The sequence below is a fragment of the Passer domesticus genome, chromosome 12, assembly GCF_036417665.1.
Source record: "Passer domesticus isolate bPasDom1 chromosome 12, bPasDom1.hap1, whole genome shotgun sequence".
In the NCBI taxonomy this organism is placed as follows: Eukaryota; Metazoa; Chordata; class Aves; order Passeriformes; family Passeridae; genus Passer; species Passer domesticus.
This window is the reverse complement of record NC_087485.1, coordinates 8,557,543-8,584,698: the sequence shown is the minus strand read 5'-3', so window position 1 is coordinate 8,584,698 and position 27,156 is coordinate 8,557,543. Positions and strand designations below refer to the sequence as shown.

The following is a 27,156-nucleotide window of genomic DNA, read 5'->3' as shown; positions in this document are numbered from 1 at the left end:
CACAGAAGTTGGTACAGCTGAACTCAGGTCACCATTTTAATTTGCATTTGTACATTTTTAAAACAATTCCATTGTATTTGTTTGGACACATGAAGTATCTCAGCACTCTCCTACTTGAGTCTGTAAAAAACAGCTGATAGGATTAGCTCTTAGCTGGTCAATATCATTCATGAACAGGAGACTGCAGCAGTACTTAGGCCAGTCAGTCTTGACTGGTAATAACAAGGGAGTGGAGGCAAGGTATTTTTGTTTGCTTCAGAGAAAGGTTAACATGGCAGTGCAAAAATTCCAGTATCCTCACTATTATTTAGGTCACTGATGCAACTGTGGTGCACCTTCTGAAGTGTGTATTGCTTCAGCCATGATCTTGTAATTACAAGATTTAGTTCAACTTAAAAGCACAAAACCATACATCTGGCCAAACTCAGGTCAACTGAGACAGACAGAAAGTAAAAATCTCAGGTATGTTTTTGAAATACATCTCACTTTGCCAGACAAACAAGCCTCTTGTTGCCTTTTGTTGCAGCAAAATTCAGTATCAAAACTGTCCTGATTTAAGGCTTACAGCTTTGGAATTACAAAGACTATGAATCAGCATGTATATGCTGCAGTAGCACCTTTACTTCAGTTTTTATTTCTAGTTTTTCTCCCTGCTACTTAGCTGTCAAGATCTAGTATCTGCCACAGAAATTCTGCTATAGAAGGAAAAAAAACCCGTGGTTTCTGGGAGGTTTTAGATGGTCACTTTCTAGTGAACAGCACTGAAATTTATAAACGGAATTTTCTGACTGCTGAGGTAACTCAGCTACTGTGTCTTCACTGAAACAGTTCACAAACAAATGTTTACAGGCTTCAAACTGAATGTTTTAATTTTGGAAGTTCCATAAAACCTAGCAGTAATTTACAAAGTACTAACAAGTAAACAAGAAAAAAATCAACCATTAATCAAATCTTCAGTGGCAAGGTGCTTAGCTGATTAAATCCTTCCCACAGTCAGATACATTTCCATGTAGCATAGAGAATAAAATCTTTAAGGGAGAAAGGTTGTTTCAGTCTATAAATAATGGAGCAGAACTTAATTTATCATTAGGGGCAGAAAAACAAATGAAGTAGTTTGTTGTGACCAGTTTTCTTCTGGGAAAATAACAGATAGTACAGCAAATCATTTCATGCAAGCATCCATCAGAATTAAGCTGGAAATGACTTAGTCTTTGGAGTCAAAGTGGGTTTCAGTCTGACGTAATAATGCATTACTTCACCACCTGGTTCTGTAGAAATCTAATTTGATCCATTAGCTCTTACCATTTTCATACCAATTCTGAAGAAGAAACAGTATTGACACACAGCTTGTGTGAGTAGGTAATGAGTAGGTAATCATTATCCAATGAAAACCTGCCCTGAAAACATGCCACAGTTTAGGAGGATGGCACAAGGGCATGATCCACTGGAATCCATCTGCAAGAACATTTTCAGCATTTCTGAAAGACCACTGAAAACAGTTTTTCTGTGTCTTCCAGTTCCAGCTCTTCCCTTTCATTTGTGTAATTGCTTTATACTCCCTCCTGCTTCCTGTAATGGCTTTAAACTTTACTTGGATTTGATTTCTGGTTTCTTTTCGTCATTTGGGTCCATCTCTGTTAAAACACAGTAACAGAGCAGCTGAATGTTTCGTGTGACAGCACCTGCGGAGAAATTGGAGACAGATTAGAACAACAGCCACCTATCTCAACTCTGATTACAAAACACATCTGACTAATGAAAGCTGACAGGAATGCTGTCCACTTCTCCTCAGGGAAACAAAGAATAAAAGCTAGTACAGTAACTGTTTCCCACTCAGTTTTAACAGGATCTTAAACTGTTCTGTTGATATCCTAGGGTGTTCTGCTTCTTAGGCAGAATCCTGCCAAGTAAATGAAGTAAAATCTTTTTTCTCTATAATTAAGAGCATAAAATTGGTGGAATAAAGAAAGCCAAACTAATAGCACACAGGAAAAGCTACAACATTATTGGGTATTGACATACATTCTACTACTGCAGCACCACATCCTGCTTTCAGGGTAAGGTTGTGCTATAAACCTTCCTCACCACATCCTACATCATGGCTGTCTCACATGGTAACAATAACAAAAGAACACCGATGGAGAAAAGTTGAAATTTGTGTAATTTAACTGCTGTAATTCAACAGAAGGCAAAATTCCATTCTTTACTGACATAAAATCTTTCTATTTTCAAATACCTGATTCAGTAAAGCTGGACAGTTTGTGCTACCAAGAATGTTCACACTTCTTACAGTCATCAATCTTGGTTCAAATAAAGACTTTTTCCTGATGTTTTGGCTATTGCTGAACAGTGTTTGCACAGTGTCAAGGCTTCTTTTCTTTCCTCTCACTCCTCTCTTCCTGCAGCTGGCAGGATGGGAGAGGGCAGGAAGTCTGGCAGGAAGATGGCCAGAGCAGCTCACCCAAACTATGCAGAGGGGTATTTCATGCTATCTGATGTCATGCTCAGCAATAGAAATGGATTGAGCAAGAAGTGTTTGCCTGTGGGAGTGTTTTCCCATACAGCTGTTGCTTGGAGACTGGCTGCACACTGGGCTGCCTGTGAAATGTGTGACTGATTGCTCTTGCAGCAGCAGGGCTTTTTCCCCTCTTCATTACTAAACTTTATTTGACTTGACCAGCAGGTCTTCCCACCTTTGTTCTTCCTGATCTGTCCCTCGTGCTGCTGGGGGTGCTGACGAGCCAGCCCTGGGTACTCAGCTGGGTCAGCCCACCACAGCCCTTTCCATCAACAGAACAAGAGTCACTCACTTTCTTTTCCTCTTTCCTAACAACATCTCCAGCTAACAAAGAAACTTACCCATAATCTTGTTGATGAATTGAGGTCTCCTTGATGCAGGTAAATAGACTCCCAAGAAAAAGAATGGAATTCCAGATAAAGCAATAGCAATTCCAATCACTGAATTTATAAAGTCACTATAGAGTGGCACTACCACCAGAAATATTGTGCATATACAGAATATTATTGGGAAAGCCAGACTCAGCTGCAGGTAGAAAAAAGAGAACACAATGTTAATGAAATATTTACTGTCCAGTTACAAACATTATAATACAGACTTTTCTCTCTGAAACCCCCTTTGTGGAATTCTTTGCTCTTCCTCTCATATATCTGGCTATTTAGGACCATAAGCAAATTGCAGAATTATTCTTAATGGAACTGTTGCTAAATATTGCAAAAGAAATCAAGTATGGTAACTCTGCTGTGCTGAAAGAAAGTGCATAGTGGCATGAAGTGTTTTTAGACAAAACCAGTAAAACTTGGAAAACAAAAATTACTGACTTTTTTGAGTAGAGTATCAAAGTATGAGGTTAGAGGATCAGATACCATCGGAGCTAAAGGTGACCCACAGAGTTACTTAATTTGAGCATTTCCAATCAGAGATTTCTGCTGCTAGATAAAAGGCTAACTACTATGTTAGGCATTGAGACATTCTCCATTGGGCAGACAGAAGGGGTACTTATTGAACTAGCATATAATTATTAATAGAGTATACTGACACCACAATCTTTTGTTCTTACCTAGGAGACAAGCTAACTTTCATGGTACAACATCAAAGGGAAATCACACTTTATGTCCTGATCAATCTGTAAGCTTTAGAATTAACATGTGTGGTCCAGATTTTAGACAGTACTTCTATATTATATGGAAGGCAGGGATTTTAAACAATTGTCTAGTAAATATTACCTTAAGAGGTCTTGGCCGATCTGGTTCTTTCCAACGTAGATATAACTGCCCAGCAATAGACAGACCAACAAAAAACCAGTAACTGAAGCTGAAGTAATTGATCAGCTTGAAGACATCTTCCACAGCCAGGTAAATAAGGGTCATAAAACACTGTCAGAAAAGAAAAAGAGTAAGAATTTAAACCCAAAGATTTGGAACTTACTGTTTATCCTGGTTTTTGCCTTTAAGGAACACCTTATACTCCATGCTGTCTGGTATAATTTTATGCCTCAAAAAATTACTCTCTCAGCAATCACCTTGATGATAGTATATTTTATCTCTTGTGAATTTTTTTAAAGTTTTCCTTTCAATAATTCATATTCTTGTTCTGGAAAAGTTGGCTTGATTCATTGACTGGATCACAATAAATTACATTCTGCTTCAGGGGACTGGGTTTCTCAGCTGCATTTAGATGCAGTAAGGATCTGAGAGAAGCACTTCAGGTTTTAGGAACTATTTAGTTTTGAGCAGCAGAAATCTTTTATATACAATAATGTAAATTATTAGTTGCAGTTTCAGTTGGCTGGAAATGTAATCCATGGTATACAGAACACATTTCTAATGGCATGGCCTTTTGCTAAACTGATGTTCTGATTTCAGCATGAAATAGAATACGTACATGGACTAGTTCTTTTATACTTTTCTCGAGTTATTTTTTATACATGTATATTTTTGTACATTTTTCTAGCCCTGTGTTGAAGCTCCATTTTGAGGGAAGCTGTGCTGTGTGTCCCATCTAATTAGTTGAAAAGAAAAGCAATAACTTGCATTGAAGAGCAGAGCTGGCACGGGTGTGAACCTCTTCATGTGGATCATAGACAACAGATCAGGAAGGTGACCTTCCCGAGATCCTACAAAAAATAGCCTGAAAAAAAGCAGTAAAAGACATGTTGAGACCACAGGCAAGAGAGAATAATTACAGAAAATCAAAGATTAACACCAGTCAAAATAAATATTTACAACACTGAATTTCTGGGCTTTAAACTAGAACCTTTTTATAAAGATGTACTGTACAACAACCATTGAAAAGGTAGGTAAGTGTTTAGAAAAAGCTGTTAAGAACCATTTTTTTAAAAAAATCATCCTACAGTTAAATTAGGCAATATCTACAGTAACTGAAACAAATTTCTATTGTTTCACAAAATTCTAAAAGCCAGCACTGAAAACATTCCAGCTTAGGGAAGAATAGTTTTCAATGCCAACTAGAAGAGATTGCCAGGTCCCTAAAATGATGTCACTCAACCACATGCTCAAAAAACAAACAAACACAATTTTATTACCAACTGTTCTATATTGACTGCTTCACCAAATGATCGTATTTCTTGTCAACAGAGGCATTGCAAATTCTTTCAATGGATAGGAAGAATATTAAAATGCCTGAATAAATCTGTTTAAAACTTTTGCTAGTTACATCCACAATCAGTGCTCAAAGAAAAGGTTCTACACAGTATTCTAAGCTTTTTGATTGCAGCTTCATAGCTGTAACAAGTTTTTTAGGGTTTTTCCAAGTACAAAGTTTTAAAATACTGATTTTAAAAGGTCAGTAAGTTTTAGATAAATACATTTGAAAACAAAAACATGCTAGAATTAGTCTATCAAGTAAAATGGAATGTAATACAAACGATCAGAAGGCCTGAGGACTCACCACACAATCAAAATTCATTTGATTTTATAATTATGCTCTGCATACACTCAGGAATGTTTTGGGGAAACAAGGCAGCATTAAGGGTGTACGTACAGACACACACAGACACACACAGAGGTTTATTTAGATCTGTGGTTTTATTGTGGCTATTCATGATAGGTTCAATTAAAAAAGTATTTTTGCCTCTCTCACAATAGATCAGCATAACAGTAACATGTAAAAAGACTTATGAACATTTGTCAAACTGAAAGAGATAAGCACTACCTTGATGATGCTAGAATTGAAGCATTAAGTCCACCAAAGCAAGAAAAGGCTACAGCAATGGGAATTGTCCAGCTGAACATACCAAATACCTTGTCGGCAAATGTCTGATGAAAGGGAAAAGAAAAGGAAACATGAAAACATCTGCAAAAAAGAATATGTAAAACAGTGACATCAGAGCTTTTCTAATACACTTGTATGCAAAAATAGTAACATAGTAAGGACAGTACATAATGCAGCACAAGGAATCACACAGCTGTCTTATTTATTTATGGACTCTAAATAAGCACAAACTTCTTTAGCCAAGCATCTGAAATCATATTTTCTGCTCATAAAGGAAAATAAAATGTTTCGAAAATTTTCTTCCCAATCCTAATATATTTTATTATCTAACTGACCTACAGAACACAAGTGAACATTCTCTGGATTACTAAAAATATTACCTAGCCAAACAGTGAAGTGCCATTGCAGTGAATAACCACTGCCAACATCACAGCTACTGTTCATAGATTCTATTATAGGAATTTACTTTAATTTCCTTTTTTTGCAGTTTCCTAAGCAACATCTTTTCCTTTAGCTCCACTGGCAGGGCCTCTGGACTCCACGCTCACAACTTGGCAAATAACAGAGCAAGTGATCTTATCACTTGCTCCATACTTGATGTTGCTAGACAATACTGCAAGAAACTGTGGTGACTGTCCATGGTAGAGCTCTGAAACCAAAAAGTCAGGAGCATCAAAGTTTCATATCAGGTGGTAAGAGCCACTGATTGCCAGCAATCTTGGCTCTAAAACAAAAATGGGTAATAATTTGCAATATACTGTCCTGGTCTATTCTGCTCAACCTCCTGGATGGAGAAAAAAGGCAGAGAGACTTAAAGTATCAGATAACACATCTGAAACATGAAGAAATTTAATTCACACAGACTGACAGGTATGCCACCTCCCATCTTGGCCTGAGCACTGTACATATCTGGACACCAGCATGGAGTTAGGCAGAAATGCCCTCAGGTTGTGTTCAGAGGATGTGGGTGGAAGCCTTCCTACCCATCCCATGTCTACCTACACATAACAAAATCACTTCCATCTTTTTTTTTTTACAGAAGCAAACTAACAGTCATAGTAGCAAAAGAATCATATCTACATTAGACAGCATTAAGTCACTATTTAAGGAAACAGAAAGGTACATATTCATGTATAAGTAATATTCAAACAAAGGTTTGAACATTTCACATCTTAGAAGCAGCAGTAATCTAAATCTTTTATGAACTTTTCTCTAAATCGCTTTCTTATCTCTCTCTTGCTTTATAAATTTCAAGATCCTCAGACATAAAAAGCATAGATAGTAATTCAGCTTTCTGCAGGTCTGTCTATTATAAAAATTTTCTTCAGTTTTTAGTATTTTAATATTTGTAAACACCTTGCCCTTGACCTCCCCCTCAACGCACTGGTCTTCATCATAACATTTATAAGCTAAGAAGCTCAATCAAAGGTGATAAACACTCAGAACTGGCCTTTATCTGTATCATATGAAGTTATCTCTATTTAACAGTGGTCAAATTTTGATGTAGTTACTCCACGAATCAGATCATCAATAGCAGTGCATTACAATCTGTTTTCTTAATGCTTTTGTAGGTCAAAAAAGCCTAAAAGACTTAATATAGTTGGTTTGGGGTTTTTTTTTTTTTTGTTACATTAGTACTTCATTTTCATGAGACAAAACCCTATAAATAATGTCAATCTTTAGGCCACAAGATGCTGAGAAATTCACTGGCATAAACCAAGGCTTGGGGAGCTGTAGTTTCCTGTTCTTTGTCTGCATTGAAAAAATGCTTTGTCCAGCACATTATCCAGATTATGGATCAGAATCCAGTTCTGCTGTGCTCCCTCATTAACACTAAAAAGCAGAATATATTCCATCCTTTTGTGCAATTTAGTTGAGCCTCAAAGGAAGACAGGATTTCCTGCTGCTAAAGGACAATGCAAAGCCACATAATCACAAGGGAACTTTGCCTAAAGGCTCAGAGTCAATGCATCAGTGTCAGCCTGATTCTCAGAAAGGCACCTCTCTTCCTGAGCTATTTTAGTTTATCCATCTTAGCACAGCTTCCCTCAAAATGGAGCTTCAACATGGGTGGAAAAATGCATACAGATTCCTAGAGATATTATAAAAAATAACATGAGAAAAGTATAAAAGAACTAGTCTGTGTACATACCTACTTTACGCTGAAATCAGAACATCAGTTTAGCAAAAGGCCATGCCATTAGAAATGTGTTCTGTATACCATGGATTACATTTCCAGCCAACTGAAACTGCAACTAATAATTTACATTATTGTATATAAAAGATTTCTGCTGCTCAAAACTAAATAGTTCCTAAAACCTGAAGTGCTTCTCTCAGATCCTTACTGCATCTAAATGCAGCTCAGAGAAACACAGTGCCCTGAAGCAGAATGTAATTTATTGTGATCCAGTCAATGAATTAAGATAACTCCTCCAGAACAAGAACGAGGACAAGATGAAAATTCTAATAAGCAACTGTTGTAATATTTTAAAGGAATATTTAAACCTAAACTTCTGATTTCTAAAGCCAAACAATAAGTGAAATTACCAGACACAAAACTCCTGGAGGATATTTTGTTTTAATATATAAAGTTAAGATACAGAACAAGATGTTAGAGAATTAAGATGTTTAGTAAAATTGCCTAAGGGATAAGCATTTAGATAAGTAATATTAACTGCTGAAGCTAAAGAAGAAAGAAAAAACCTATTAATGCAGTCTTATGCTGAAGGATGCAAATTAGCTAATATACCATTTAGAGAAATATTTTCCCCCCAAAGATGTTCTTTGCAAACATTTTCTATTTTCTTTTGAAACATCTGGTAATGAGCCAGTGTGAATGACAGGTGCAGGACTAACTCACAGGCTATTTCCATACTGTAATGTGTATCTAATTGTTCTAGGAGATGCTAATACTGTTCCACACGTGTTGGAAAACAACAATCATTCATATGAACAGTAAGAACCACAAACTATAAACAGACCAAAATGCTACAGATTCAATGTGTTCTGGATGCAGGCTGTGTTCTACACCAACTGTTGATCCAGCTCAAAGCCTAAATAAGTGATTTCCCCAGAGCTGTACAAGTCAGACTCTTCAAAAAAGAGAGTAATGTAGTGACAATCTCTACCAAACACTGTCACTTCCAATGCACTTTCTAATGCTGTAGTTGGGATTCCTGACAGAGCAAAGGGTGGAGAAACTTCAAGAGCTAAACTTGAGGTGAGGCAATACAAATGACTATTTTAATTGAGAATCATCTACAAAAAGTTCAGCTTGGTTTGCCAAGTAGATCTGCCTGCCAAATGATCTTTCAGCAAAACAAAGTTGAAAGGTACCTGAAGTTTGCCTATTGAGATTAATCAGCTTAACATGAACATGAAGACCCACCTGCTTTTAGGCAGGCATTTTGTGACAGTTTCACCTTCATTTATAACAAAAATCAGCCAAGTTCATTACTACTACTCAGACACTTGATTTATTGAAGGATTTATAAATCCTTCAATACCCTCCTTCCAACAGATGCCAAGAAATGTCTTCTTTAAAGCTCAGCTATAGTCTCTTGTGAACAAAGGCAAACCAAAAGAACTCCACAGCATTTCTTGCTAAAAGAGTTACTGAAGTCTAAGTAAATGCAGCCACAAGAAACGTTCACTGCATGCATATCAGAGGATTATTTTGCATAAGAAGGCAGGGTAGAGAAAAGTACAACATGAAATCAAGCTATCAAGCACACACACTGAGTGCACTGCACCAAGAAGGGAAAGGGGAAGGGAATAGTAGAAGAGTTAGTGGTTGCTTTCTGCTAAAACCACAACTGTACAATCATGGATCCTCCACAAATGAGCCAGACCTGGGCTCTGAGCTGAGCTCCTCGCCAATTCTACTTTAACTACCACTACTTCTGGGAGATGTGAAGTGCATTTATAAAAACAAACGAGCTGGCAATGGAGGAAAGAATAGAGCATTCACAAAGGTATGTGGAGGATGACAGAGGAGCCTACCTGGAGGCAGCTATAAGCAGAAACATTTAGTCCACCATAACAGGAGAAAGCCACCACTATGGGGATGGATATCATCTCAGGATTCTTCTGAGAAAGTCTAAAGAGCAAGAAGGATTAAGAGATTAAATTGTCATCTCTGCTATAGTCTGACAAATCCTGTAGTCCAGACTTGAATTATAACTGCTTCTAACAGCTTGGAAACAGAGAATTCAGAGAAGTGCTGATGTAACACTTGCAATTACAGATACAGTTCTTTTATGCCCTCCCATCCATTGAATATGTAAGGTATACATAGATACACGCACACTGTAGGACATGCACCTGGAACTGTTCCCTTTAGTTTTGGGGTTTTTTTCAAACCAACATCAGGTATTAATGAAGGAAAAGGCTCTCCAGCCATGCACTTCTCAGCTGAACTGCGCTTATTCAATCATGACTAAAATGTTACATTGCTCCCAGAAGAATGGTTAAAAACTGAATTACAGCTTTGTTTCAAGGCATGAATGACTGAATAAACTACATTTTATTTTTGTCTTGAGTTAGTTTGATCTCATGATCATCAGCTGGTAAGTTGTGAATGGTTTGCAAGAACACTTTTTTGTCCTTTTAAAGGTCCAAACAACAGTTCTATACAAACAGGTTGAACTAAAAGCAGCAGAAATTCCAGCATCAAGAGCTGCCACAGCAAAATACACAGGAGGCTGCCTCACACTCAGTAATTCAGGCACACAGATGAGTAGCAAGACCCACATTCACATTACAAATCACAAGATGAGAACTGTTTCATCACACTTGGCTGCACATTAGAAGTGTACTTAGAGGCACACACGAAATGTCAGACTACACTGAGAGCATATGGAGCCACAAGCACATGTGAGGCTGGCAAAGCACCACACAGTATTGATTGGAGGGACAAATGGAGAAAGGCAAAGAGAATGTAGCCTAACATGAGTAAGAAACTTATATAAAAAAATATCCAAGGATTATGAGGTGTTTCTATTCGGAAAGTTTAAAAGGCATCTACAGAGCCTCTTCATGTAACTCATTTCAAGATCCTATTGCCCAGGAGCTTTTCCAAACCAATTTCTATTAACATTCTTACATGAAAATCATACAGAGCAGTAAGGGGACATATATGAATACACACACACACACACACACACATATATATATATATATCCGTGAGCCATCTGACTGGTATTTTGGAAATACAATTAATTCTGCTTTGACATTTCTCTTGAGGTGAAGTATAAATACATTCACACACTTCAGGAAAATCTGACAGTCAGAACTACAGTATGTTTTCTTAATTTTGAGCTTTGGAGGACACTAAGGTGCTATTGCCTACCAGAAACAAACTCTTGATTTATGGCAATCTGGAAGCTGCACATGCAAAAAAAAAAACACCTGAGCAGAAGAAGTTTTCTGCCACTGCCATAGATTACATTGTCAGGATACTGTATGACATCTCTCCTCACTGACCAAATTAGATTTAATATCACATATATTAAAAGAAACGAAAGAGTGCCCATCAACCAAACCCATAAAATTGTAAAGGTGCAAAAGAAAACAAATGTGTCTCTTGTAATTCTTGTTTCAATTACCATGCTGTTGATCAATTCTACTCAAACAGATATAATTCTCTTGTTGTATTATTGGCAACACCTTTACTGGGAGAAAAAGGTACCAGAGTGCAGTAAGAAGTCCAGCATAAAATTCCCACTTCATGTTTAGGTCACTGAATACAATCTTATGGCAAGAGAACCAGCACTACTCTGCTGCATTAATACACTGCATTGCTACTTGCATGTAAGATGTCTCTTCTGTACAGCCCACATTAAAATTTCCAATGTCAGCTCCAACAGTAAAATAGCTTCATTTACATTTTCATGGAGGTGCTGAAGATATTTGATCTAAACCTGCTCAGGTGTTTATCCTCTTCTTAGCATCTCTCATAGCTAGCTGTAGAACAAGGGTTCAGTGTTTCCCATGTATCTCACTCATTTCATACTGAAAATATAAGATAGCATTCTCAAGTTCAGCTCAGCTTCTCAGCTGGGGCTCCAAAGCCAGAGAACTTCCACGTAGCTGCCATCAGGAGTGTTGCATTGGCAGTGAATTACAGCTAGCTCCAAGAAAGAAGGCAAATAACTTACTGAACAACTCTCCCTCTAAAAGCAACTGCCTGCCCCTAATGAAGAGTTCTTCAGTTTTAAGGTATGGAATGTGCTCCTCTTCATCCAAGGAAACCTTACTGGGAAGTGCCCATGCAAGCAAAGAAGAGGAACATGACACTGATGGCTAAGGACAAGCAGATTTTCTTTTTCAGAAAAGAAGCCAGTGAAGCCAATGAAGGAAGAGAAGTAATACCCAAAAGGTCAAAGAAGAACTTTAAAATTTCTGTCTGAAATCAGTTACAAAAAAAAATACTCAACATTTATTAAACTACTCCAAAGAAGAATAAAACAGCTAAAACACACAGCCTCCCACATTCCAGTTCATTGAGGGAGCATGGCAAAGCAAAGCAAGCCTGCTCCAGAATATGAGAGCACCAGGGTGAACTGATGGACCTGCACTGGACTCACAGGATGACACTCAAAGATGCAACTGAAGTCATCCTCTTTATCCCCAGTTTGCTGACAAAGCTGTACAGCTCCAAGAAAGATGACAGCTGGCTATGCAGGACAACCAACTGTTTTCTTCAACCAGTTTTAGCTCTTCCAAGTAAAAGAAGTAAGCTGCCAAATACCACCTATTGTAGGAACTCAATCCAGGCCCACAGACATGACCAAACCCAGGAAGCAGGTACCAAGCTGTGCACTGGCAGCCAGTATGCTTCCTGTCAGGAGACAGAACAGCCCAGAAAGTGCTTGTGGAGCCAGCTGCCACTTTCACAGACAAAAAACACAACAGTAGTCTCAAACAACATAAAAAAGGTTGTTCAGTAACAGTGAAAGATGAGGTAAAACGTCGGCTCTTCTTTATTTGTGTTTGTGCAGCAGAGTATTTTTCATCTGCATAAAACTTAATAGCAAAGGTTGTGATGGTTTCCATAAGGAGGTAAAACAGAAGTCAACTGTAAATTCTGACAGGAATCATTGAAAAAGTAAGTGATTTGACATGACCAGCAACTATCTGAAGAGCATTTGCAGAGCTTTTAAGCTGGCTGTTGCTGTACCACTTAAATTTCTTCAACAAAAAAGCTTTAAAAAACAGTTTCTTAGCCCCAACACTGGGACTATACCACATGAAGCCAATTGTGTTGTAAAAGGAGGACATTTTATCATTTCTTTTCCCATATAATCCCTTGGTATGATTTCTTTTGCCTCACAGCCACCAAGAAAAACAGCACACAATGTGCTCTGGAAAGATCCATTCTTACTTCTTTTACTCAGAACTTTTAGTCCATTCAGAAACCAGAAACAGCTTCACTCCATCCCTTTCCAGCTCAAAGCCTCTTCACTGAAAAGGAGAAAGCCACTTCACTTATTCCCAAAACAGCAACAAGGAGGCTGAAATGTAACTGCTGCTTGATTAGACCAGAGACTCTAAAATGAAGAACTATTATTACCAAGTTTCTATAAAAATTCATCGATGTAATTTTCAACCTATACCAACTTCCACCAACTACATGAAGGGCAATAAGAAATCTGTATCTTGTATCACATGTAGAATATCCAAGCAGATGAAAGTGCCCCGTTTTCATCAGATTTTTTTGAATACCTTAATTCTCACCTCCTTTCTTCATTCATCCACCGAATACAATGCTCTAAGTCTTCTTAAAAGATTCCACTGAGGATAAAACTCTCTTCTACCACCCAGGGAATCTGTTTTTTGCTCATACCCTTACAATGATTTTTTTAAGCAGCTCAAACACTCACTTGTAACACTTGGTCAACTTACCACTGCCACAGCATCACTAGAGAGGACAGAGTGAGCATCCAGCACGGTATAGTAAGCTATATTGGTCATAATATAGATAATAGTCACAATTGGCATAGACACTGCAATAGCCAGAGGCAAATTCCTGTAAGACAAAAAAAAATACCAAAACTCCAAAACCCACAATTGCAGAAAAAGAAAAATTACATTAGTGTGGGAACTCAGTACATCACACAGATTAAAGTTACTTATTTGTATTATTTACAATACAGAAAAAAGTAATGAAGCCAGCATAAAGATTTCAAAAAAGGTATCTCTGGAATCAGAGTTTGTTTTCTTTTATAACTAGAAATTCTCAAATAGAAGACTGGAAAAACCCCCAGATATTTATAGTAACTTAGAACCTAAATTATGTGTAAAAAGGGATTCTCTCCAACTCCTCTTCAAACACTCTAACTTCAAGGTTTCCACATCTGTAGTAACAACCTTCAAACCTGCATGCTTTAAATGATTTCCTAATGTCCATGTTAATTACCACATTTAGAACCCAAAGAGGCAGAGCTCTGAGGTACTGCACTCCTTCTCCCTGCGGAATGGGGCTGCCCTTTCAGCACTTACTTTTGGAACTGATGCAGGGAGATTTATTAAAGCAAACCCCTATGCTTCATGTCTGCACTCATCACTGCAGAGAACAAACTAAGTGGGCTGCACAGCAGAGATGCAGATCTAAAATTGCTGAACAACTATGAGCCCCAGCATGTGGTGTATCCTACTAGCAAGTACAGGTCTAGAAAGCTATAGAAAAACAAGTCAAGAGTAACAGGAAACTGCTAACCTTTAGATGTGAGCAGGTCAGAGTTAGCTGTGAGATAAACTCACAGCCCTGAGTGTGCAGCTCCACAGAAAAAACATTTTTAATGTTAGGTTTTGGCTTTTCTCAGCCTCATTCTTCCCTCAAACCTCACAGGAATATTTAAATTTTTCAGAAGGGGAAGCAGAATTGAGAGTGTTACTCTCACATTTGCCCAGTTTGAAATCAAACACAGCAGGGTGACATTGATGTGCATTTGCCATGAACATTGTTTTCAATAACAACAACCAAAAAACCTCCAAAAAACAAAAGCCCAAAGCATAAAAATTATCAGTCTGACTGAAACTTTTCAAAGTTTCCTCAAAAACTTCCTGAGGCCCAGAAGTCCAGCTGTTTCTGTCTGCTGCCATGGGAGCAGAAAAACAAACATACCCCACATCCTCCATATAAATCAGTAAATTAGTAACTGGGAGTTCTGACTCTTCTTTCAGGTTGCACACTCATAGGAAGAGACCCGTGAATCCCAGCACGGAGAAGAAAAAGAATCAGAAAAGTGTGAATTTAATTCAGAAATATTACACAATGTAACAAAAATCTGAAATAGCATTTTAAGGACTTTGCATCATCCAAGATTAACGCCAAGGGACGATGTCAAACGTAAATTGTGGATTGCAACTTTTGGGTGGACAAGCATGAAGGCATTACCAATCAAGTGAACAGGAAAAATATGTAATTCTTGTAGCAATTTTGTAGAAGTCTGGAAATTATTCCCAAGAACTGTCAATGCAGAAAGCTGAAATCTGAAGTTCACTTTACCAGCTACCATTCTACCAAGAATTAATCTTGTATGAGGCACTGATGCCTATCTAGAGCAAATGATTATGAAGAAATTTGCATCAGCTAAATATCCTGTGAGAAAAATTGTTTTTCAAAACAATGCATCTAAAGAAGAGCTATCAAACTGAATACTAACTTTAAAAAGGAAAGGCATTGCAACAATACTCAAAAAATAAGCTTTTCAGCAGAAAAAAAAATATTTGAAGGACCAAATGACTTATGAAAATACAAAATGTGTATCTTCTGAATATGTGTATCAAATCTTTGCAAGAGGATTTAAAGAAACAAACTGTCAATCTGGAATTCAATCTAACTAAAAGTAGATAGGTTTTCTTTAAAGTACTTATCCACTGTTTTAATAGACAGCTTTCCTAGTTAGATAAATGCCCAGCATAAAACTAAACATCCAGCATAGAAGGGAATAAACTGCAAAAGTCAAAATCAGTCAGGAGAACTAAAAAAAATCTCATTCTTCTTTATCATTCAGCTACAGCAATCTGAGCTGTTGCTTACAACAGGATGCAAAAATTATCAAAGGGGATTCTATTCTAACATACAAGTGTCTGCTTACAAACTCACAACTGGGCAATATTAGCCAGTCATACTTTTAGAGCATAAATTATTGGAAAATATCCATATTCTTAAATATGAAATCAGAATGTTTGCACAGGTAAACACAGACAACATTTAGGTACCACTGCAACAATGACACCTATTATAATAAATTGCAACAACATCTTGAACTGAAAGCTTATCTAGCACTGAATCCTGCAATCATCTACACTCAACTGTTCTTGTGTTTTAATTTCTTTTTCACTTTCAATGAAATTTAGTAAATCTTTGCTGGTGGCCATCCACAGCCTCACCAGTAGAGCAGTTCTACTCATTTCTTCATAAGCTTAGAATTTATTAGTGAATAACAGCCACAAACCCAGCAACCATCCACATTTAGAAACTCAAATCATTTACCTTTCTGGGTTTTTGATTTCTTCTGTTACATAATTGAGTGTATCCCAACCAGAGTAAGAAAACAAGGCAGAATATAATGCAAGGGAGATTTCTCCAATATCAGTAGAGGATCCCTCAAAAGAGTTCTTAAAATGCCATGTGTGTCCTGTGTAGAAAAGATGCAGTGAAGGACAGGATAACAAAATACAGTAAGTAGTATTTTTTCCATGCGCCACAAAATTACAAAAACACCTCAGAAACCCCAATTCCTTCACATCTGCTTATTAAGAGCTTTTTTCCAATTCTACTCCATGTTTTAGCTATGAGCATAAGCATGGCATTTAAAACTACTATTAATTATTCTGTTTGTATGGTACTGTTCTACAATCAAGCACTTGGTTTGTCCCCAGTAGCACAAGAAGTTCAGGAACATTAAATTCAGACTAAGTTATAAACAATTGGCAATGATAGTACTCAGGTTAAGTGTAGGGGTTTATAATATATATATATTTAGAAAATAACCCACTCTATTATTTTATATCTTTTGAAATTTTCAAACATTTAGCTTATGCAGAAAACAAAGATTACAAGGGATTTAGATAACTATGACAAGAGAATCCCACACAAATACCCACAGAGATATTTAAGGTTTTGCTACTAATAATAGAAAACTGAGAAAAATTAACAGAGTATAAAGTATTCCTGTTAAGATAAAACGTTCCCAAGCTAAAAGTGTAGGTGTGTTTTTTGGACCAGTATTTGTGAAAACTTGTGCCATCTTTTGACTGTAAGCAAGTCAATACAAGTTCATCAATCACAGTTTAATATTCAGACTCTATATAAACACACACAAAACCACCAAAAACAGAAAGGCAAGTTACTGTGCAACTCCAAAACTGCCCTACACTATGCATCCTGAAGTGTTTAGACTCCATTAAAACTGTAATTTGAAGCCTTTAAAATATCTTTACTTATTTCTCTTTTCTACTTTTTATCGCAATCAGACATTGCTACTCTCTTGGCACAAACAGAGGTGGAGTAACTGCTGAGTTAGGAACAGAAAATGGAAACCATGTCAGGGAAATTAGATGTGAACAAGCTTGGTATCTATGAAACAAGGGATGGGCAGATGTGCCAAGGATTAAACCTGGTGCTCGCATACGCATATTCTTGATTGGGTCACAGTAATTATCTTGCTTATGAACTTTCAACAATAACCATTTAGAGCAAAGGACATAAATTGTCAGATTGCCAGGGAAAGACAGCCCTTCATGGCAGCTCTGAAAGCAGGATAATTTTCTTACGCTAACACACCAACAAATTCTTCCCAAAGGAAGGGCTAAGAACAAAGCTAAGTTCAGAATTTCTCTTAACTTGAAGGCACAATGCCCAACACATACACTTTCTAATTCTCTATAACAGAACTCAGGCTTTGAGCAAAAACACAGGTGTAGCTTCACAAATCTACCTACATATTCTTAGCACATTTGTGCCTCAAGTTCAGGCACACTTTCAGGCTGCAGATTCATTTTGTAAAAAAAAATATCCAACTGATCTCACTGTAGAGACATTCTTTAGAGAAATTTGTAACTTTCACCACTCCCACTGTACTTTGCTGTGTCTGTGTATTGCTGTTTTCACTCCCTTTTTAATTCTGTACTGCAGGCTGTAAATAACACAGCATTGCTGAGCAGTCAATTATCTTCTTTTGCCAAGTTCAAAGTCAACTGAGATAAGATGGATATCCCATGAAGCAGTATCATGATAATGCCTAACATTGGTATTACTGGTATTTTCAAGGTGGCTGTATTATACTTTTTTTACTGAGGCATTTCATAAAACACACAGAGGAAGTTTACAGTCCTTAGATCACTCAGTTTAATTGATAAGCACAAACCTTTGCTACAATTTTACAAGCTTACCCTGGCAGATTTGAACAAGTCCAGTGATGATGATGGCAATAAGAGCAGCAACTTTAGCATAAGTAAATACATCCTGCACACGTGTGCCCCACTTAACATAGGCACAATTTATAAATGTCAAAAGACCTAGGGAAGGAAGAAAACAGAAAAATTAAAACATTATTTGAACAATGCTCAGTTTAACTCGCTTTTCAAAGCTTTTAATTGTCATCTAAATATGCACTTACTTGTTATAATAATACTTAGGTTAAACTAAGCCAAATACACAGGTACTGAAAACACACTGATTCCAACAAAGCAGCAGGAAACAGATGTTTTAAACACTGTTTCAACAGACAGGAGGAAATACCTTCCTGTTCTCTGATTACATGCTCATTTTCCTAATGTTACCCCTCATTAGCTGTACTCTGCAACCACCCTGAAACTAAAGAAACTGCTACATGAAATAATTCATTTCAATGTACCAATATTTTTCTAATAAATTAAATATTACCTAGAAATTCCCTTGGGCAGACATATTAAAAGAGTGTTTGAAAAGGTTTCTTTATGCTTCATTGTTAGGTTGAGGATGAGATCAACATCCATGGAGTAGCTGCAATGCCAAGTATGGTTACAGGTGATTCAACACTTTCCAGTTCTACTGAACTGTATTATGAAGAGAGAACATATCAATTTTACAAGGGCAGGTACTGGGAGGACAAGGGGTAATGGCTTTAACCAGCAAGAAGGTAGATTAGATTGGATTAGATTAGGTGTAATCAGGAAATTCTTCCATGTGAGGGTCATGAAGCACTGGCACAGGTTGCCCAGAGAGGTTGGGGGTGCCCCATTCCTGGCAGTGTCCAAGGCCAGGTTAGATGGGGCTTGGAGCAACCCGTGAGAGTGGGAGGTGTCCCTGCCCAAGGCAGGGAGTTGGCACGAGATGATCCTCAAGGTCCCTTCCAACTTAACCATTCTGTGGTTCTAAAGAGCATGTCCCTTACAGCTAATACTACAGCAGTCTGCATTTTTACAAACTGGTAGGAAGTAAGGAGTGTTCTGAATGCCTTTAGTCCTCTATCCCAAAATAAATTAGTCAGACCTATTTCACAAGATGGCAATGAAACTTGAAATGAGACTTTCAGATCTCACAAATGTCTTGTATTTGCTGACGAAACTTACTCACATGCTCAACTTCCCCAAGACAGTTCTCATGACTCTCTACATTTTGCTTATGCATTCATTACCCTTCTCTGAAGTGGAGAGCCAGACAACCTTTGCCTGAATTCAAGGCAAGAGCTGTATACTGAATAGGATTCAGTATCTTCAGTAGTCTTTATTTAACAAAATTCTAATTTGGTACATATTTTTCTTAGCTAAATTATCACTATATAATTGAAACTTCTGAAATGGAAACAATATTTCTCCCAAATCTCAGTTTTCTCTCTAGCTAGTGAAAAAGTGTTTATATAGTACTGTACTTTTTATCTCCATAGAATTTTCTAGTACTGCATATTTTAAATATGCAAATAAATAAAAATTAAACTTGATTGTTTCAGGAATAAGGTAGCAGTAAATAAAAATTATATAAAAAGATGTGATATATTATTTCCTTTGCCATAATCCAAGAATACTACGATAGTACTGAAATAAAAATGACCTTAGCACAGCTACCAAATTCAAAAGAGTAACTTTTAGAAGCTAACAAAAGAAAGGAAATGATTGAGTAAGTATGGCACTCTTATGTTACACAGTCTGGACAAGCTGCATGAGGCTCAGCTGAGCATGGCAAGAAGAGGGGAGGAAAAAAAACCCAGTCATATCAAATTTCAAAAGTCAGGACTGCTGCAGCTTCCAAAGAGCCTTCAGGAAAAAAAACCAACTCTGCTCACACTCTGTGCTTCAGTATTAGTGATTGGACTATTTGCTCACTGGATTTATTTCTGCTGTATTTTTTAAAGCAACTTAGTTGCTTTAGATGAAATGATACTCTGATACCTTCAGATGAAATGATACTCTGATACCTTATAAGGGAAAAAAAAGAGAAAAATTATCAATATTCTTTGTTTTACTAAAAATACTGTTTTATTCAACTTAATTATTGTTTAGCCACTTAAGAGTTTCTGAGAACTGTCAAGTTCAGTTCTGTAGCACCAGGTGACACCCCACTGCCAAAATGATTGTCAAAGTAACGCTGCATAACACGAAGCCTGTTCTCACACTAGCTCTAGTATTGCTATTACTAAAATTAAAAAAACCCAGCCAACAAAACGAAACCTCACAACAAACCCACCCAGTCTCACATACAATCTGTACCCAACCAATGTGCAGACTTCCACTCCCAGCAGCTTCATTATTAAAGGATTAATCATATCCAGAGCTAGGGATGTCACAAACAACATCAGCCGTGCCAAGACAGGGAGAAGTCTGAGCTTTAACAGCTAAATGAAGCTGTACAGCAGGGGTGAGTCTCAGCACTGACACTCAGAGCAGGGCAGAACAAGCATTTAAACCACAAAACAGACTGTTAAAGTAAATTGTTCCACCTGCCTGAGTGATTCTGCTGTCACGTGTCTCCGCTAAAAAAAGAGGTGCTAAATCCTCTTCACTAGCAGCATAAGTAGAGGACATCACACTGTTTTTCTACACCTACTATATAATAATTTTAATTTAATCACTTTGTCTTAATTTATTGTTTTCTAACAAACTCCTTTTTATAAGGGCTAACTGTCCTCAGAGTGAGGGGATACCTTAAATGGAAGAGCAGATTCTCCTACAGTCTTGAATTTGTGCCAAGATACCTTGGGACAATACCTGTTTAAGGAATGTGAACATGACACTACAGGCCCTTCTTCATTTGGAAGAAGGAGGGAACAGAACTGATTGAACGGACAGATGTCCTGGAAGAAGTTTGTGATTATTTTTTCTCTTACTGGTCCTCAACTAACACGTTAATTCTTCCACAACAGTAGAAAATAACAAAAATGGAAGGGGAAGCTGCAATCATAACCAGCTACAGAGGTCAAATATCCAAAGTACATGCTCTGTCATTTCCCTTTCCTTATCCTTTATAGACAACTTAATAAGGAACATTAGAGCTCTTCCAAAAGATGCCTCAAAAAGGAAACAACTAGAAGCAGCACGTGTCCTTGCAGCATATTGCTGGCAGTAAAAGAGTCCAAAAGTTCTGTGTTAGGTTTTTGATATAAAATCGTGTCAATACAGGTGACAGGCTCCAGAGCACATGGCAATGGATCAGTACATCAAAAAGCATTGTCCTACAGACTTGCTGAAATAGTTTTCACTGCTTACTGGAAATGTAAAATATGTATATAAACACTTTTAATAGGAAACACCTAAAATTAAATAAGATACACAATTCAATCATAGAGTTTCATTCTTTTGATACAGAAGAACTGTCCTAGTTTGAAGTGTGTGGGCAGCTGTTCCTCTATACTGACAAACAGAGCTAGCTATATGAATACAAATATTTCAATTTTATGTACAGACAAAATTTCCACTTTTCAAAACAGCTTTACCACACATACTGCTGTACTGATCTTACAGTTAATCCTAAGCATAAAGAATCATCTTGAATGAATGATTTTTTGAAACCAGAGTAGTAACTGAAACATGTAACCATTGAGAAATTACTGCAAACCAAATGACATCAGAATTTATGGCATAAGAGCCATTCTACAGTAGCTCTTAAGACCACACCAAGAGTATCCCAAGGTTTGATTTGAAATACCTCTCCCAAGGGAAAACAATTTCTACCCCCATTTTTGCCAGGTAAGTAAGCCTGGAAGAGTTCAACACCTTGTTCTGCTTCCAAATGAGAAAATGGCCATTCACTGACTGAACACCTGCAAGTTTCTCATGCTGGAATTGTTCTTTTTCCCATTATAACTCAAACCATTGCAAATCCAGTATGCACCAGCTAATAAAATGTATCGGGGTAGAAACTTACCATAGTAAATTTCAATAAATACTTACATTCACAAGCAGCTGCTATGAGACGACAAGCCACATACGGAGGGTCACAAGAAGGGAAGAAAGGCTGAACTATGTAGTTAGCAAAGGTGATGGCAATGATTGCCTGACTAGTTGGTTCAACAATCAGCAGTGAGGTCCACAAACGAATAAAAGCAATGAAGCTCCCAAAAGACTCCAAGATATATGCATAGCTGGCCCCTGACTTTGTAATAGTGGTTCCAAGTTCAGCATAGCAGAGAGCTCCAAAGACTGAAAATATCCCTCCAACTGCCCAAATTATTAAAGACAATCCGTAAGATTTGCTGTAGATGAGAACTCCTTTGGGCGAGACAAAGATACCTGAACCAATCATGTTGCCTACTATAAGGCTTATCCCATTTATTAAAGATATTTCTTTCTTCAGTTGCATTGCATTTTGGTCTCCATCCTGTGTTCCACTTTGATCTGTCCTTTCTGATTTATTGACGGGGCTGTATTCAGCCAGTGAAATTTGTGATTTTGTATGATCTGTCCTTTCTGCCATTGTGGAAAGACTGTGAATTCTCCACGACTCCAAACCACAATCTAAAACAAAATATAGACAGCTGAAATCATTATTTTATTTTTTTTATCCCAGGACTTTCTTGCAAAATCTTCTTTCCACCTTTTTACCCTATGATTTACAAATATAAATTAAGATATTTCCTTTTGTTGCTTAGTGTTTGGTTCTTTTTACACAAAGTCAAATTCATGCACAGTTAAACAGCAGAACCAACCCAGACAAACCAAGAGACAAATTCCTATATAACTTAGAATGAAAGAGGAACTGCTACCATCAGGAAAACAAACTAACAAAACTGTGGGAAGGACAGAATTAAAGGACTCCTATCTTGAGAAGACCAGAAGAAAGACCAGAAAGAAGGACAGTGAGATGTTATAGATAAGGAAGTACCACAAGACCAAGATGGAAGTTCTAGACATGAACACAGATGTACTGCAACACTAAAAATACCAATGCAAGTACTGTGACTAGACAGGTAATTTATGAGTGATCTAGTAACGTTATCAACTGCTGAGGGCCACAGGCAGAGGTGCTCACTACACAGTTTTACACAAGTTTAAGATCACTAGTTTATTAGTGGCATAAAAAAAACAGGCCCTACATATCTACCAGAATTATTTTCATAACTATTCATTTGACCTGTCCCGGATTAAAACTTTAGTGTATGCTTCAGCTATTTACTATAGAATAGAAAAAAATTTGAAAATCTGGGTCAATTAGAATAAAGCAGATAATCTAGTGTGGGGTGGATTTTGTGCTTTTTTGGGGATAACACTAATTTTACAAATTAGTGGTTTTTTCTAACTGCAACAATAACCTTGTCAGCTGAGACAACAAAAAAACTGAATATAGGAATTTTGAAAGGTCAACATGCATGCTTGTGCATCTAGTAACATATGAACATACAAGCTGACATCCAGCTACCATTTGAAAACAGGCCATGTTCATTTTCAGCCCTTCTGGCAAAAGGACAGAACTGCATCAATACGTTAATAACTGATCACTGATGTAAAACACTGTTTTGGTGGTAACTATACAGCTTTAGGATTCCTTGCTCACATATCCTAACCATCATTTCTGTTTCCTCCTGAACACCTTCCAAAGCACAAATTCATCAGAAGCATACACTTTACTTGGAATACTCGGGCATTTTGATGATTTAAGTCAATTGAATAATTCAAATCCCATCAAACCTGGTGTGTTAAGTCAGAGCCAGTTTTGCACGAAGAGTAACCATCATTGATTTACCTCATGGTAAACCAGATTTACCTCATGGTAAACCAGAGGTGCATTTAATTACCTGCAGCTACAGACTCAGTCACCTCAATCAGCAGCACGTGACTGCAGTTTTACACAGTTTTGTTACCTATGACCTTGACTGCTTCTTGTCCTACTCTCTCCACCCAGGAAAGAACAATCACAGTATCCCTCAACCTAGACTCTTTTGTCCCCCAGTTCTCCTTCTTCCCCTCCTGCTTTTGTTATTCCCAATTTTGGGAATCTGCCAACAACTAGGGTTTGCCCGAAGGCGTGTACAACAGCTCAATGAAGATTGGATACTTGACTCCCTTCCCTAGCCTTGTTTGTTTTATATGCCTTTTAAAGACTTCAGGGCAGGAATTGCTTGTTTGCCTGACTCAGGTGATACATTACACCACCTCGGAAAAAATCAAAACTGTTGGCAGGTTTTTTCTCTCAAGCACTTCACTTAATCTAAAGTGGAATCAGTATCTGCAGCTTTGACCAATTGGAAAAACTTACCAAGAAAGAGGGAAAGCAGACTAGAGAAAACTGAAGCTATGTCAGAGAAAAAACGCATATATCAAAATCCATTATTCTGTCCCAAGATCATTATTTCAGTGGAAACAGAAAAGAAGCTTGGAGGAAGAGAAACAGAGACATTTAGTATACATTTTCTAACAAATGTATACAAAATAGTATACATTTTCTAACATACAATAATCCTAATATACTGCAGCTAAAAATACTTTCAGAACAATCTCTAACACTCCCAAAGCCTGACCAGAGGCTAATGCAGGGTTCTGCCTCCACACAAGCTAACCAACACGTGGATTTCCTCATCGCTCACCCTTGTGCAACACAGTGTCTTCAACTGTTTTTTTTTGCTGATCACTGCAGCCATGAGGAATCTTTTTGCTGATATGTGTCGATTTTTTTTTTTTTTTAACCGAAATGACTCTGCTGTTGCTATAGAAAGCTATGATATGAAATCAGCACAGAGTGACCTGAAAGTAGGAGCAGTTCACTGTTTCAGCAAGGATGCATCTTCTGGTGAGGCCTATCACACTGCAGACAGGTACCAGGGAGCTGATGAAGGTTAACATGCAATTAGCAGTGTACCAACACTGCATTACAGGGTGGCCCTCCTCTAAGGGGAGGGAAAGAGGAACCATCTGGCAAGATCCCCTTTCTCCCACTGAGCAGAACACTTGTCACTTGTTCGACCTGGGATGAACCTGCAAGTGATTTAATGACCAAGGTGAAGCAGCAAACTGCTAAAAGCTTACTGTGTTTGCTGTGCTTTTATACAGTACCTGCTCATTAGCAAAGATTTCTGGCGCTCTTGCTTCTGTCTTCCTTAGCTCTTGATTGCATAAAACAACTCTAATTGTAACACAGCTTACATTGGCTGTTCATATATCAGATGTCAGACTCCTATTTCTGAACACAATGACTGGTCCTATGAGCAATATTCAAGATTGTTCTATACAGGGAAACAGCATCAAAGTCTTCAGGGAGTTATGCACCAACAGACCAAATTTCTGGCTGTAAGTCCAGAAATGCTTATTCATTGCAATGTATATATTTAGGCACTTCATAGTCTGAACATTTACATGGGAAAGGCTTAGAGTTTGTCTAGGATATCTTTTTTCTGGTGAGAGAAGAATCACTGCCCTACCATATATATGCTTAACAGACAGGAAGCCCGTGCAACAAAAACAATTCCCACTGTAAAGATCTGTTCAACCAAGTATTTTGTGCTTGCATATACAAACATACCATCTTTAGCACAATAAAAAAGAAATCCTACCAACAAACATTTGATCAAATAGAATTGGTTGTAACATCCATTAAAAAAAAACAAGATATGTTTTATCATGTAAAAAAGAATGAAAGAGAAGTTACTATGACAGTTTTTTCAGTGATAGTTTATCAGTAGGTAGTAATATTTTTGTATATTTCATTATTTTCATATTTCTAAGGAATAAAACAGAAGTAAGCTCATAACAGGGACTTTGATCAGTCTTGATTTAGGCTGGGAGTGCACGAAGCTGCTGCAGTGAGAACATCATCTGGTGAAATTTATACAATAAGGTAAAGACAGAAGGAAGAATCGTAGAGTTTGTTAAAGTAATTCTCCTTATTTTTCATGCTGGGGTAGAAAAGCAGAAACATCTTCACAGTGGGGGAAATAACGCCTAAAGGCACACGCTACACCCATGTGTACTCTTTAGGTGGCACTTACAACCGCTCCTGATCAGATTGCAGTCAATACCCTCCATTTAAAAACACACAGAACAACCAAAATCACTACTAAACATCAGCAAGAAAGGGTGCGCTGGCCTGAGGGTCTCGCTCGGCCCGCCCCAGCGCCCTGCCCCAGCTCGCCGGCAGAGCAGTGATGGTTACCGGCGCCCGGCACCGAAGGCACCGAAGGCACACGTGGCTGCACAAAGCCACCCTCGAGTCGCCATCAGCGTGACCCCGGGGCTGCGGCCGCCGGGCTGACCCTCCCGCCGCAGGAGCGGGGCACGTCCCGAGGTGCCACTGCTACTCTCGGAGGCCGCTCCGCTCCCACAAGCGGTGCTGAGCCTCTTTATCCTCATTAAATAAGCGAGGTTCACACAGCCCCGGGAAGGAAGTAGCTGCAGGCAGCCGCCTCAGACGGGGGCTGTCAGAATCGGGGCGCCCTTTAAAGACAATGCAGAAGCACACACGGCATTTGTCCGGCTACCACCGCACGCCTGCGGCAGCCCGGGTTCGCCAAAGCCGCCGCCGCCCCAGATGCTCCGCAGGCAGGCGCTGCCGCCGCAGCCCCTGCACTGAGGCCGCTCCCTGCCCGCCTCCCCTCAAGGTGAAGGGAGCTGAAGGAGAGCGGGGAAGGAAGCCGAAACCCCACCCGGGCCGCGCCGGCCGGAACCGCGTTACCTCCGCTCCCGCGGAGCCGTCTCGGGAGCTGTCTCGGGATGCTCCCCGCCCGTTGCCACCCGACACGCGATGGCGGCCCCGCAACCCCGCCCCCCCACGCCGGCATCGCCGTCGCCGCCTTCCCGCCGCGCCGCCCCGGCACCGCCGCCTCCGTCACCGCCTCCGTCGCCTCCTCGCCCTTCCCCGGCAGAAATCCGCTACCTGCCGCGTGGTCGCCCCGAGGGGGAGGCCGGAAGGAGCCCACCAGCTCCGCGGGGGTTGCGCGGGACCCCCCGGCACCCGCTGGTGCGCCGGGAAGTGTTTGCCGGGCCGGAGC

The 27,156-nt window shown here is 38.7% G+C and overlaps 1 protein-coding gene across 7 annotated transcripts; it reads right to left on the bottom strand.

Moving 5' to 3' along the window:
- Positions 1-18: 18 nt before the first annotated feature.
- On the bottom strand, positions 19-27,156 carry SLC7A6 (solute carrier family 7 member 6). Of its 7 annotated transcripts, none has more exons than XM_064386797.1 (10): positions 27,042-27,156; positions 22,130-22,693; positions 18,155-18,280; positions 16,254-16,398; positions 13,658-13,781; positions 5,693-5,796; positions 4,552-4,648; positions 3,745-3,894; positions 2,860-3,043; positions 19-1,682 (listed from the first exon to the last, which is right to left on the bottom strand). In XM_064386797.1, exons 2-10 carry the CDS (start codon positions 22,650-22,652, stop codon positions 1,588-1,590), a joined length of 1,548 nt encoding a protein of 515 aa, XP_064242867.1. In that variant the 5' UTR covers positions 22,653-22,693; positions 27,042-27,156; the 3' UTR covers positions 19-1,587. The 7 variants fall into 7 exon arrangements, with proteins under 7 accessions (XP_064242867.1, XP_064242863.1, XP_064242864.1 ...); XM_064386793.1 differs by lacking the exon at positions 27,042-27,156 and adding an exon at positions 26,841-26,961; XM_064386794.1 differs by lacking the exons at positions 13,658-13,781; positions 27,042-27,156 and adding exons at positions 9,755-9,851; positions 26,841-26,961.